This window comes from Papio anubis, chromosome 10 (genome assembly GCF_008728515.1).
Source record: "Papio anubis isolate 15944 chromosome 10, Panubis1.0, whole genome shotgun sequence".
In the NCBI taxonomy this organism is placed as follows: domain Eukaryota; kingdom Metazoa; phylum Chordata; class Mammalia; order Primates; family Cercopithecidae; genus Papio; species Papio anubis.
In genome coordinates this window covers 55,733,784-55,746,298 of record NC_044985.1, presented here as the reverse complement: position 1 = coordinate 55,746,298, position 12,515 = coordinate 55,733,784, and the positions used below count along the sequence as shown (strand labels likewise).

The 12,515-nt window shown below is 41.0% G+C and overlaps 1 protein-coding gene across 4 annotated transcripts in view; it reads right to left on the bottom strand.

Moving 5' to 3' along the window:
- The window catches only part of METAP1D (methionyl aminopeptidase type 1D, mitochondrial), a 91,596-nt gene that overhangs the window by 49,591 nt on the left and 29,490 nt on the right, over positions 1 to 12,515 (bottom strand). Inside the window, exon 1 of one of the 4 annotated variants that reach the window (XM_009182445.4) lies at positions 8,137 to 8,899. The exons of 2 other annotated variants lie outside the window; for them this stretch is intronic. In XM_009182445.4, coding sequence (XP_009180709.1) covers positions 8,137 to 8,212 — 76 coding nt within the window. In that variant the 5' untranslated portion in view covers positions 8,213 to 8,899. Of the gene's footprint in view, positions 1 to 8,136; positions 8,900 to 12,515 lie in introns of those variants that run through there. One more of the 4 variants, XM_021923710.2, reaches the window with a different exon arrangement.

Genomic DNA, 12,515 nt, shown 5'->3' with positions numbered 1-12,515 from the left:
GTAGACTTAAAAATGAGCCTACATTAGGGACCATGAGTTTGAGGTGGTTATTTTGTGGGCTATAGTTTTTTCATTCACCTGCTTTTCTGGAAAATATTTGCTGACCATAGATGCTCATGCTACGGTAACTCTAAGACCAGAAAACAATCCCTGTCTCTGTTTCACTGTAATATTGACAGCTTCTCTTAGTCAGGCTTTGTCTATATACTATTTTGTAAATGGATAAGAACTAAAATGTGCTGGAGTTTTTGTAGTTCAAGGGTTTTTAGGTATATCTTTTCACAAAAATATATTTTAAAAGCAAATAAATAAGTACTTCTCTTTTTGAGACAAGGTTTGGCTCTATCGCCTATGTTGGAGTGCAGTGGTGTGATTTCAGCTTACTGCAAACTCAGCCTCCTGGATTCAAGCAATTCTCCCACTTCAGCCTTCAAAGTATCTAGGACCACAGGCGTGCACCAAAACAGGCACATGCCACTATGCCTGGCTAATTTTTCTATTTTTAGTAGAGACGGGTTTTCACCATGTTGCCCAGGCTGGTCTCAAACTCCAGAGCTAAGCGATCCTCCTGCCTCGGCCTCCCAAAGTGCCGGGATTACAGGCGTGAACCACCATGTCCAGGTAAGAAGTACATTTATAACTAATGGCAATAGTAAGCCATACTTTGAAAGGTGACACATTCTCGCTAGAGTCTCAGTATCTTTGGGTTTGTTACGGTTTGACCACGTACGTCTACTGAATTCTTATTCTTCTATTTTCCTACTTTGTTCAGGCGGTGCTATACTTTAGAAGACTAAAAATGGTGTGTAAAGATGCTTTAACAATAAATGCATAATTAAAGTAACATACTAATCATGACAAGTTTATGAGAAAATCAAGAATCAAGTTAGAATACATTTTTAATATCATTAAATTATTACAGGGAATTCATAGGTATAACAGACATTGAAAACAAGCACTCTCCTTCCTTTTTGACTCCTAAGAAACTAATTTTCCACCATAGCTTCACATTTTTGCATATCTAAATTTGTTACATAGTTCGTGGCAAACCTTATTTTTCTTTATAAGTCTTCCTTTCAGAGATGACCAAGATATTATTGGTAAATGAAAAACAAGTTGCAGATTATATACACAGCATGTTACTACTAAGAGAACACACACACACACACAGAAGTCTGCTCATGTGTAGGAAAAAAGTCTAGGTGAGAATAATTACTAAGTTTTCCTGCTTCAAACTCTTCAATGTTTATCCACTGCTTTTTGAACATAGTTTCAACTTCCCATTATGGCCTTGAGGGCCTGCATGGTCTGACCCCACCTCCCTCTGGCCTCCTGGCACTCCACCCTCCTGTCACTCACTGCCGCCAGTCACAGGGGCCCCCTTTCTGCTCCTCAGAGACACTAAGCCCTTTCTGGGCTCTGCATTTGCTCTTTCACCAAGTCCTCACATCACTGGCCCATTCATGGCCTTTGAGCCTCAGCTCAAATGTCACTTCATCAGCAGACCTTCTGGGACTTCTCTCTCTAAAGTGGTCCCCTCCCCCAGTTACTGGCACCCTCTTAGCTTTGTTTATTTCCCTACATGCACGGTTCTCATTTTGAAGTTATCATGTTTATTTGTCTAATTGCATCTATTGTTTCCCCATCAGAATGGCAACTACGTGAGGTCTAAAACCCCAGCCCCCACCAGTCCCAGTGGACCTGGCGCATTTAATCCCTCGCCAAATCAAGAGACTTGCAGCTGGGAGATCTGGCCCTCCCTTTCTTTAGGTCTCTTCAGTCTGGTGAAATCCTTATCACTTTGCACCTGAATTTTCTTCTTTCAGAGTTTAACTTCTATAGTTTGGACTTTACTTTCTTACCAAAAGAACTTGTCACGTGAGCAGACACAACAGAAGGCAGAGAGTAAATTCCACTGCTACCTGGAAAGTGGGGGATGAGAAAACTTCATGCAAACTTTAGCACAAATGACAACTGAAGATGAATTAAAAATGAAGAAAAAGATTTTTAGAAATTATAATATAAGTCAGAAGGGAATATGACATATACATGTGTACACGTATACAATTGTAAATACATATACACACTCATATCCTTACACACACAGTCATGCATCACTTAACAACAGGGATACATTCTGAGAAACGCATCATTAGGTGATCTGTCATGTGTGAACATCATGGAGGGTACTTACACAAACCTAGATGGTATAACCTACTACACCCCTACGCTATATGGGATAGCCTATTGCTCCTAGGCTACAAACCTGTATAGCATGTCAGTGTACTGAATATGGTCAGCAACTGGAACACAATGGTAAGCATTTGTGTATCTAAACATGGAAAAGGTACTGTAAAAACAGCATTATACTCTTATGGGACCTGCCATCATATATGCAGTCCATTGTTGACCAAAATGTCATTATAGGGCATGTAACTATGGGTATGTGATTTACCTATAAGCACAAGATGACACCTGATGCCTAACTCTAGACACAGAGGCATATGGATTTGTGTGTTAGGTTGGGAGTTTTCTAGTATTTATCATCTACCCCAGTGTCTGGCATACAGCCGGCAATCAGTGAGTTTGCTGAATAAAGGAATAATTCCATTCATTCTCAGTTCCTGGAGTAATCTTGGCATATCCAACCTCATTCTTCTAGACCCTCTTCTTCTAGACCCCTTCATGTTGCCCTGAAGGAGGGTACTGGGGTATGGGGAATTGACTTAGTTAATGCTCTAAGTCATAATTGTGTGCCCCATAATTGTGTACCCAGAAACCTTATGTTGGACAAAATAAGTAAATATAGATAATAAAAATTTATCCCCTTCCCTCTGGATAGGATGATGGTACAGAATTGGTGACTGTCTTACTTGTATTTGCACCTGGGCAACTTACCTGCAACTGTAATTTCACTCGAGGGCCCTCACCTTTCTGTTCTGTCATCCATTCATCTTAACATGTCTCAGAAACAGAAATAAATTTGGGGGACACTAGGACAAATTTTAAAGATTGCTATATTGTGTAAATGAAACTAAGATATGAGAGCAAGAAAGCCTTTCTGGTTTCTACAGCAAACAGAATGTCTAGGTAGGCAGCTATGGGTTCACTGTGAAAGCTATGAAAGCTCTAAAAGTCTAACTTAGAAAAGAAAAACCTCCATGATGAGGGGGAGAGATTCATGAGCAACTCACTAAGTTAAAATATGAGGCTCTCCCTAAGGAAATAAAGGATCTCAGCAATGACCATCAATGGTGCTAACATGACAAAAAACAAGACAACCAAATGTGTGCCTCCTGAAAGATGGACAGGACGCTATCTGTGATGTATTCCTGACAAAAAACTGAACTTGAATCTGATCATACTTCAGAAGGGAAGTGATTAAACCACCAATTTGCAGGAAACAGGAGGGGAAAAAAAGGTAAATGACATCATGGGGACCCAAAAAGCAAAATCTAGACTGAGAAAATCTATAGAACAAATGACCTGGTTTCGTCAACAAATAAATAACAAGGAAAAAAACAGAGACAGGAGGAACCTATAGAATAAAAGATTACAGACATATCAGCCAAATGCAACATGGGACTATGTTTGGTTCCTAATTCCAACAAAACAACTGAAACAAACAAACAAAAAAGATAATCAAGGAAATCTAGACACTGACATATTTGATACTAAGAAATCACTCTCAAATTTGGTAAGGTTTAACTGTCATATATCTTTAAAATAATACTTATATTTTAATATTTTAGAGATGCCTACTAAAATATTTACTAGATGTAATGATATATCTAACATTTGCTTCTACAAATCACCTTGGAGGAGGGGTGCAGGAAAGGGTGAAAGTCGAAGTGAATCAAGATTATTGAAGTTGTGAAGACAGGCACGCTGAGTCCAGGAGTTTGAGGATGCACTGAGCTGACTGTGTCACCGCACTCCAGCCTGCGCAAGAGAGCAACCCAGACTCTTAAAAAAAAAATCTGATGGATGTTGGGTGATACTTCTATCTCTTACATGGAGACTCATACTATTCTCTCTAATGCATATTTAAAATTTTCCATAACACGGTGCATGCCTGTAATCCCAGCACTTTGGAAGACCTGGGAGGCTGAGGTGGGCAGAACACTTGAACCCAGGAGTTCAAAATCAGCTTGGGCAACATGGCAAGACCCCATCTCTACAAAAAAACATAAAAATTATCCAGGTGTGGTGGCACTCGCCTGTAGTCCCCACTACTCAGGAGGCTGAGGTGGGTGGATTGATTGAGCCCTGGAGGTTAAGGCTGCAGTAAGCCATGATCGTGCCACTGCACTCCAGCCTGGGCCACAGAGTGAGACCTTGTCTCAATATAATAATAATTTTTTTTCATAACAAAAAGCTAAAAAAATTGTCAGTTAATATAATACCCATCAAAACACATCTACACCATATCTTTTAGAGCTTTCACAGCTCTAAGAGTTCTAATAGCCAATAATTGCATCAGTATCACACTGGGTGCTTATTAAAATGTAGATTTCTGGGCTCTGCCCTAGGACAATTGATTGAGAAAACCCAGTCTGGAACCCAGGAATCTCTATTTTAACAAATCAAATTATGTTTACACACATCAAGGTTTCTTAACCAATGATTCCTACTACACAAAAGTTTGAGAACCACGGGCTAGCCATTTTGTGTCAGGCTTTATTCTCACTTTCCAAATGAGAAAATCAAAGTTTGGACATAAATTAACTTACCAGAGTTCACTATGAGACCCTGAAGGAATTGGGATCACTGAGCCTCTCAAGTCTTGATTTTCTAGTTTACTGCTCAAGCATCAACTGAACAATATGGCCTCATTAAAAAATGTATTATCATTAGCTTTTAAAAGTTTGGTTCAAATTCTACCAGAACCAATTTGTCCTTTTGACCTTTCAAGATTAACACACACACACACACAAACACACAAACACACAATCTATATGTCTTTAAAAAAGGAGGCTTTATCAGGATGTAAGAAATAGCTTGGCATTCTGATAAAGTGGAGGTGTTCATGGACAAATCCTGGGGATTTGGCTGAAAACCGAAAGCCCATTTTCATTTGATAGGGTCTTAGTATAAGGTATATAGCGGGGGGTCACCCTTGCCATTGGTGAAGATTACATGTCAGAAAGTCATGTCTTTTTTCATGGTTAGGGTTCTGGAGGCCAATTTTTATCTGCCTGGAGAGGTCATTGGTTGGGCTTTGTGGTTTGGGTTTCTCAGAATTATTCTTGTTTGTAAAGACACCCTTGGCTTCCATGCTTGGTAATGGTCTTTCAGCAGGTAATTAGAGAAAGTATGAAGTGGGTACATTTTTCTGTTTATCTAAATAGCTACTTTCACACCCTTCCCCTTTTTGGTATTAATCCAAGTGGTCTGATTTTGAATTAAGGAGGGGATTTAAAATGGAGGTACACAGATCCTTAAATGAGCAAAAACCAGTACCTTCATCTTTTCCCAATATTTTATGAAACACAACATTTTATGTCAAACACACAAAAAAGCTGAAAGAATTTTACAATGAGGCCGAGCGTGGTGGCTCATTCCTGTAATTCCAGCACTTTGGGAGGCCAAGGTGGGCGGATCACGAGGTCAGCAGATTGAGACCATCCTGGCTAACATGGTGAAACCACATCTCTACTAAAAATACAAAACCAAAAATTAGCCAGGCATGGTGGCGGGTGCCTGTAGTCCCAGCTACTCGGGAGGCTGAGGTGGCAGAATGGCGTGAACCCAGGAGATCGAACTTGCAGTGAGCCAAGATCACACCATTGCACTCCAGCCTGGGCAACAGAGCGAGACTCCGTCTCAAAAAAAAAAAAAAAAAAGAGATACAGTGAACATTCACACTACCTAGATTCTACCATTAACATTTTACTATACTTTTTTTTTTTTGAGACGGAGTCTCGTTCTGTCGCCCAGGCTGGAGTGCAGTGGCGTGATCTCGGCTCACTGCAAGCTCCGCCTCCCGGGTTCCCGCCATTCTCCTGGCTCAGCCTCCCGAGTAGCTGGGACTACAGGCGCCCGCAACCGCGCCCGGCTAATTTTTTGTATTTTTTAAGTAGAGACGGGGTTTCACCATGGTCTCGATATCCTGACCTTGTGATCCGCCCGCCTCGGCCTCCCAAAGTGCTGGGATTACAGGCGTGAGCCACCGCGCCCGGCACTATATTTACTCTTAACCACATTTCTAAACGTTTCACTATCCATCCATCCATCTTTTTTAGGGAGTACATTTCAAAGGAAGTTTTAACAATCAAGATCAGTATCCACTCTCCTACCATACTTTAACATGCTAGATTTTAATGTATGTTTATAAGTTCCTTTGTTGGTATCTTGAGGTAAAATTTACATACCATTATATGCACAAATCTTAAGGTACCATTCAATGAGTCCTGACGAATGCATGTACCTGTGTAACCAACACCTACCAAAACACAAACTATTATCAACCTTCCAGGAGGTTCTCTCCTCCCTTCCAAGCAAATCCCTGCCCTCACCCAGTACTTATGAAAATATGTGGTCTGATGCTTCCACATCATCTGATGAGGTCAGGGACTGAAATCACTGTAACAATCCTCAAGTGGGATAACTTAGGCCACTTGAAATTAATTATTTTTTTTAGATCACATTAACATGATATGAAAACAAAAGTTCAGTCACTTAACAGTCAGTTTAAACGCTTTTCCCACTTGACTATGTCCCAATTTTTCATTTCAAAATTTCCAAATTAAACTGAAATCAAATTTGTGACTTCAGACTGTTTCCAAGCAAACAATTTTTTATTTTTTTATTTTTTGAGATGAGGTTTTGCTTTTGTTGCCCAGGCTGGAGTGCAATGGCACGATCTCGGCTCACCGCAACCTCCGCCTCCCGGGTTCAAGCGATTCTCCTGCCTCAGCCTCCTGAGTAGCTGTAATTACAGGCATGTGCCACCATACCTGGCTAACTTTTTGTATTTTTAGTAGAGATGGGGTTTCTCCATGTTGGTCAGGCTAATCTCGAACTCCCAACCTCAGGTGATCAGCCCGCCTCGGCCTCCCAAAGTGCTGGGATTACCGGTGTAAGCCACCGTACCCGGCGGCAAACAAACAATTTTTTATAACTTTTTGTCAAGACAAATCTATAGGAATGGCTAGTATGGAGGAAAAGAACCATAAATACATTTAAAAAGAGACAAAAACAATTCATATAGAAAATGCAATTAAGTTTAATTGCATTGACTGCTAATACCTTACCATCTTAAAAACAAGTATTTGAAATAAATTCTAATAAAAGGAAAAGCCACGAGTATGTTACACAGCTAAACAGCACAGATTTGCTTAATATTTACATTTTTATTATGATTCCAAACCTAATACAACCCAGATTGCAAAAATTAACAATTCTACTATTTTTTACTTACGCAAGCAAAGGCAGTAAGATTACTAAGCATATTCTTAGGACATCTGAAAACTACCAATAAACAGCATCTTTTTTCTTATTTGTTTAATAACTGCTGTCATTCTTTTTGTGCGCAGCAATCACAAGATGTCAAACAAATTCTGCCTTGATTGTGAGTACTGATAGATGTCTCTGCTTGTTTTTATTAAAAACAAAAAATTTTCCCCCATTAATTACCAACACTGGAGAAGTCGGGGCACTGCTAGGATGTTCACCAGCCTCTGGGCAAGGAGAGATGCAGCTCAAGAAAACCACAGTGCAAATGTAAATGCCGGAACACATTTTTCTTTAACTCCCTTGGGGATCCAGCGACTCAACGTCTTAGATTCCCTTAAAGGGAAAAGCAGGAGTCTGCATGGGGGGCAGGGTGGGATCATGTTTATCAGTCACAACAGTTCATCTGGGCCTGGATCCAGGTAGTCTGCATGTCTAAATTTGATGAAATATAGGCGCCACCAGGTAACAGTAGTGGTCAGGGAGCTTGCCAGAAACCTGTAACTCAAAACTAAAAAATGAAATTAAAAGACTACTTTAGCTAGGCAATTTCTTTCTTCAGGATGCAATAACTGCAAACTACAAACTTGAAAGAACAGACAACTCTTTGTTTTAAAGTTTCTTCTTCCTACTGTTAACACAACATCTGGGCCAGAAAAATAGACACAAATATTTTCATACTTGCAGTTCGATACTGAGCAAGCAGAACTTGCTCTCCTCTTCCTCCTTTCCCCTTCCTTCTCTCCTCATTCTGCATGGGAGTTTGGCCTATGGCAGGGAGCCAAGGCCAGGGAGGTCTTGGGTGTATCCGGAGGGCAGGTACTCGGGGCAGTGGTGGCTGAGCAGACGCCTGACCCTGTCCTGTCAATAAACCTTAACCCCGACCTGCCAAGCCCCTGAGCCGCTCTTCTCTGTCTAGCCTTTTCTCTAATTGCTCTAAAAATGACTCTTCATTTAAAAGTACCTTTGTGTAAACACCCCACAGGAACTGACAGTCATCAGAATCACCACACAGTTCTAGTTTTTCAGAAACGAAAGAAAAGTCTTTTACTGTTTGGTAGGACTTTGAAAATCAGTTTCAACTGCTGTGCAAAACAGTGCTCATCACTCTTTTCGCTTACTCTGCAGGTGACATTAATTTTGACTTTTAAGACTGTTTACAATGAAACATTAGACCTTTTGATTAAGTAAGTTATTTGAGAGTAAAGATGGAGAAGTGATTTTCCTTGCAAAAACAGACTGCTTCTCTTACTTAGTTCTAAGCACCCCAGAGAGGTTAAGCTAAGTCTCCAGCTTCCTCATTCCATACCAGAAGTCCTGTGCTTCTTCATACCATTCCATCCCTATAAATTCTAAAAGGACCAATATCTTTTTACCTAAACGGGAAAATGCAAACAAAAAATAAAAACGAAGAGGTGAGGAGATAATAGAAGAGGTTTTAGAGTATAGGTATTTTTTTTAATAATAAAATTAACTCTGCCTTGTAGACAAGTACAAAATGATTTTTTTCTGGTTTCTGGCTTTTTTTTAACAGTAGTAAAAACATTTGTATAAACATAATTTACTTTTGACTCCTTGGAAGCAATTCCCTGAGTCACTAAATTATTTATTTCCTATTGACATAATGGGAAAGCCATTTACTGTCAACTTTATAAAAGGAAACCAGACCTGAATTTTGCAAATCCCAAGTTCTCTTCTGATTACATGTAGGTTAAATCCTGCCTTTTAAAGTATGGCTTATTTAAATAGCTCAAATTTTTAAAAATTACTCTCTCTAGTAATTTATTACTAAACACTGACAAGTAAAAGAAAGCCCCTTTAAATGTTCTATTTTCTCCATAGTACTCATCACCTTCTAAGATACTTTGCTTTACTTATTTTATTTGCTTATTGCCTACCAATGGAAACTCCTAGAGGGTAGGGGTTTTCTCTGTGTTGATGTACTCCAAATGACTAGAACAGTGTCTGGCATATAGTAAGCCCTCAATAAATAGTTTTAGAACTAGTGAATAAGAATTGGACACATTGTGCAAACACTCTTAAATGAAATAAGGGTATTTATCTTATTTCTACTTACCTACTTTACTCTAAATTTCAGTATAAGCTCTTATTGTGGGCACGAAAGAAGACAGCCTCTGCTTTCTTTGTTGTTGTTTTTAATCAACTACCCGAAAGCTTTACCTGCCCTCCCCATACCAGTTAAATTGCAAAAAAAAAAAGAAAAAAAAAAAGCCTTGATATTTCAGAGTTGAAGTAGATTTTAAAAACCACTTAAAACTGAGATTAGGCCAGGCACGGTGCTCACGCCTGTAATCCCAGCACTTTGGGAGGCTGAGGCTGGTGGATCACGAGGTCAGGAGATAGAGACCATCCTGACCAACATGGTGAAACCCCATCTCTACTAAAAATATAAAAATTAGCCAGGCTACAGGCATGCACCTGTAGTCGCGGCTACTTGGGAGGCTGAGGCAGGTGAATTGCTTGAACCTGGGAGGTTGCAGTGAGCCAAGATTGCACCACTGCACTCCAGCCTGGAGATAGAACAAGACACCGTCTAAACAAAACAAAACAAAAGAAAAACAGACAAACAAACCTGAGATTGGAGCCCTAGAATGCCCCGAGGAATTCGTTGAACATGCAGATTCCCGTGCCTTACCTATACCTATTGACTCAAATCCATATGTTCAAGTAATTTATAGTCTAGAAGAGAAAAAATGATGAACTAATTAAGTGATGGTTACAATATAGCACTAGAGGTATGATCAGGAAGCCACTGGAATCAAGAGGTGGCTCATCTAAATCAAATGGTACTTGAGATGAATTTTAAAGAATGAGCAGAAATGTATTGCTAGATGAAAATTAGTGGCATGCGCAATTCACAGAGAGTAGGTTTTATAAAGTTTATAGGTGCTAAGGCTTGACGGAAGAGGGTCCATCACAAGATTAGAGATGTAGGCTGAGGGTCAGAATAGGAAGGGCTTTGTATCCTAAAATAAGGAACTTAAATTTTATCTTAGAAACTATGGGAAGACATGAAAGCATCTTTTTTTTTTTTTTTTTTTTCATTCTTGTTGCCCAGGCTGGAATGCAGTGGGGCAATCTTGGCTCAATGCAACCTCCACCTCCCAGGTTCAAGCGATTCTCATTCCTCAGCCCACCACCATGCCCAGCAAATTTTTATATTTTTAGCAGAGACGGAGTTTCATCATGTTGTCCAGGCTGGTCTCGAACTCCTGACCTCAGATGATCTGCCTGCCTCCCAAAGTGCTGGGATCACAGGTGTGAGCCACCATGCCCGGCCAGGAAGACAATAAGGCATCTTGAGCACAGAAAAGTTATGATCTATTACCTTCTTTTTTATTTTATTTTTTTGAGATGGAGTCTTGCTCAGTCACCCAGGCTGGATTGCAGTGGTGCTATCTTGGCTCACTGCAAACTCCGCCTCCTGGGTTCAAGCAATTCTCCTGCCTCATCCTCCTGAGTAGCTGGGACTATAGGCACACACCACCACGCCCAGCTAATTTTTGTATTTTTAGTAGAGACAGAGTTTCACCATGTTGGCCAGGACGGTCTCAATCTCCTGACCTGGTGATCCACCTGCTTCGGCCTCCCAAAGTGCTGGGATTATAGGCGTGAGCCACCGCGCCCGGCCGATCTAGTACACTGTAGAAATATCTGCAGAATGGATTGGCTGGGTTGGGCTGGGGTTTGGGGCAGGTTGGAGATGAAAATAAACAAAAAGGTTATTGTACTATGGAAGGGGACAAGTGATAATGGCCTGATTGGGAAGCCACCAAGGAGGCAGAATCTACAGTGGCTGTGTGTTGGGATGAAGGAGAAGAAGAAGCCTAGAAACTACCTACCTACCCTCTTCTCCCCCGCCATTTCTGGCTTATGACCCTGGTAAATGCTTAAGTTACTAACCTAAACAGGGAAAAGAGGAGGAGGAGCAGATTTGCAGGCAAAGATGATGAGCTCCATTTTGGACACACAGACACTGTAGTGGTGTGATTCCTCCAAGTACATCATTACCATCACCTGGGAACTCGTTAGAACAATCCAGGTGCCAGAGATGGTGAATTCCTCTTCACGAGCTCTTGTTTTTAACACAGGTTCTAAAGGAGCTAAGTGATCAGTCAACAAGCCCACCAGATGATTCTAATGCACACTGAGGTTTAGAACCACTGGGACAGACTAATCTCCAGCTTCACAGGACAGTCAGATTTCAGGAGCCATCAAGAAAGACACGGCAGCTGAAGCCATAGGCTGCCAGCTAAGAGACTTGCTCAAGGTCACAGGGGAAGTTAAATCCAGAACTGAGGTTACTCCTCCTCCTATAGTCTTGTGTTCCTACCTCTGTACTACCCAGAAATGTCTCTTAAATGAGCCTCTTATTTCAGAGAAAGATGTAAATTCAAATTCAATTGTATTATTTTTATTTTTTATTTATTTATTTATTTATTTATTTTATTTTTATTTTTATTTATTTTTTTTTTGAGACGGAGTCTCGCGCTGTGTCACCCAGGCTGGAGTGCAGTGGCGCAGTCTCGGCTCACTGCAAGCTCCGCCTCCCAGGTTCACGCCATTCTCCTGCCTCAGCCTCTGAGTAGCTGGGACTACAGGCGCCCGCCACCACACCCGGCTAGTTTTTTGTATTTTTAGTAGAGACGGGGTTTCACCATGTTAGCCAGGATGGTCTCGATCTCCTGACCTCGTGATCCACCCGCCTCAGCCTCCCAAAGTGCTGGGATTACAGGCGTAAGCCACCGTGCCCAGCCTATTTATTTATTTTAAAAATCAATTTCTTTTTTTTCGGGGAGCCTGCTCTCACTGTGTCACCCAGGCTAGAATGCAGCAGTGCAATCATAGCTCACTGCAGCTTGAACTCCTGAGCTCAAGGGATCCTCCCATGTCAGCCTCCCCAGTAGCTGGGACTACAGGCATGCAACACCACACCTGGCTAATTTTTTTGTGTGTATTTTTGGTAGAGACGGGGTTTCACCATGTTAGCCAGGATGGTCTCGATCTCCTGACCTCGTGATCCACCCGCCTCGGCCTCC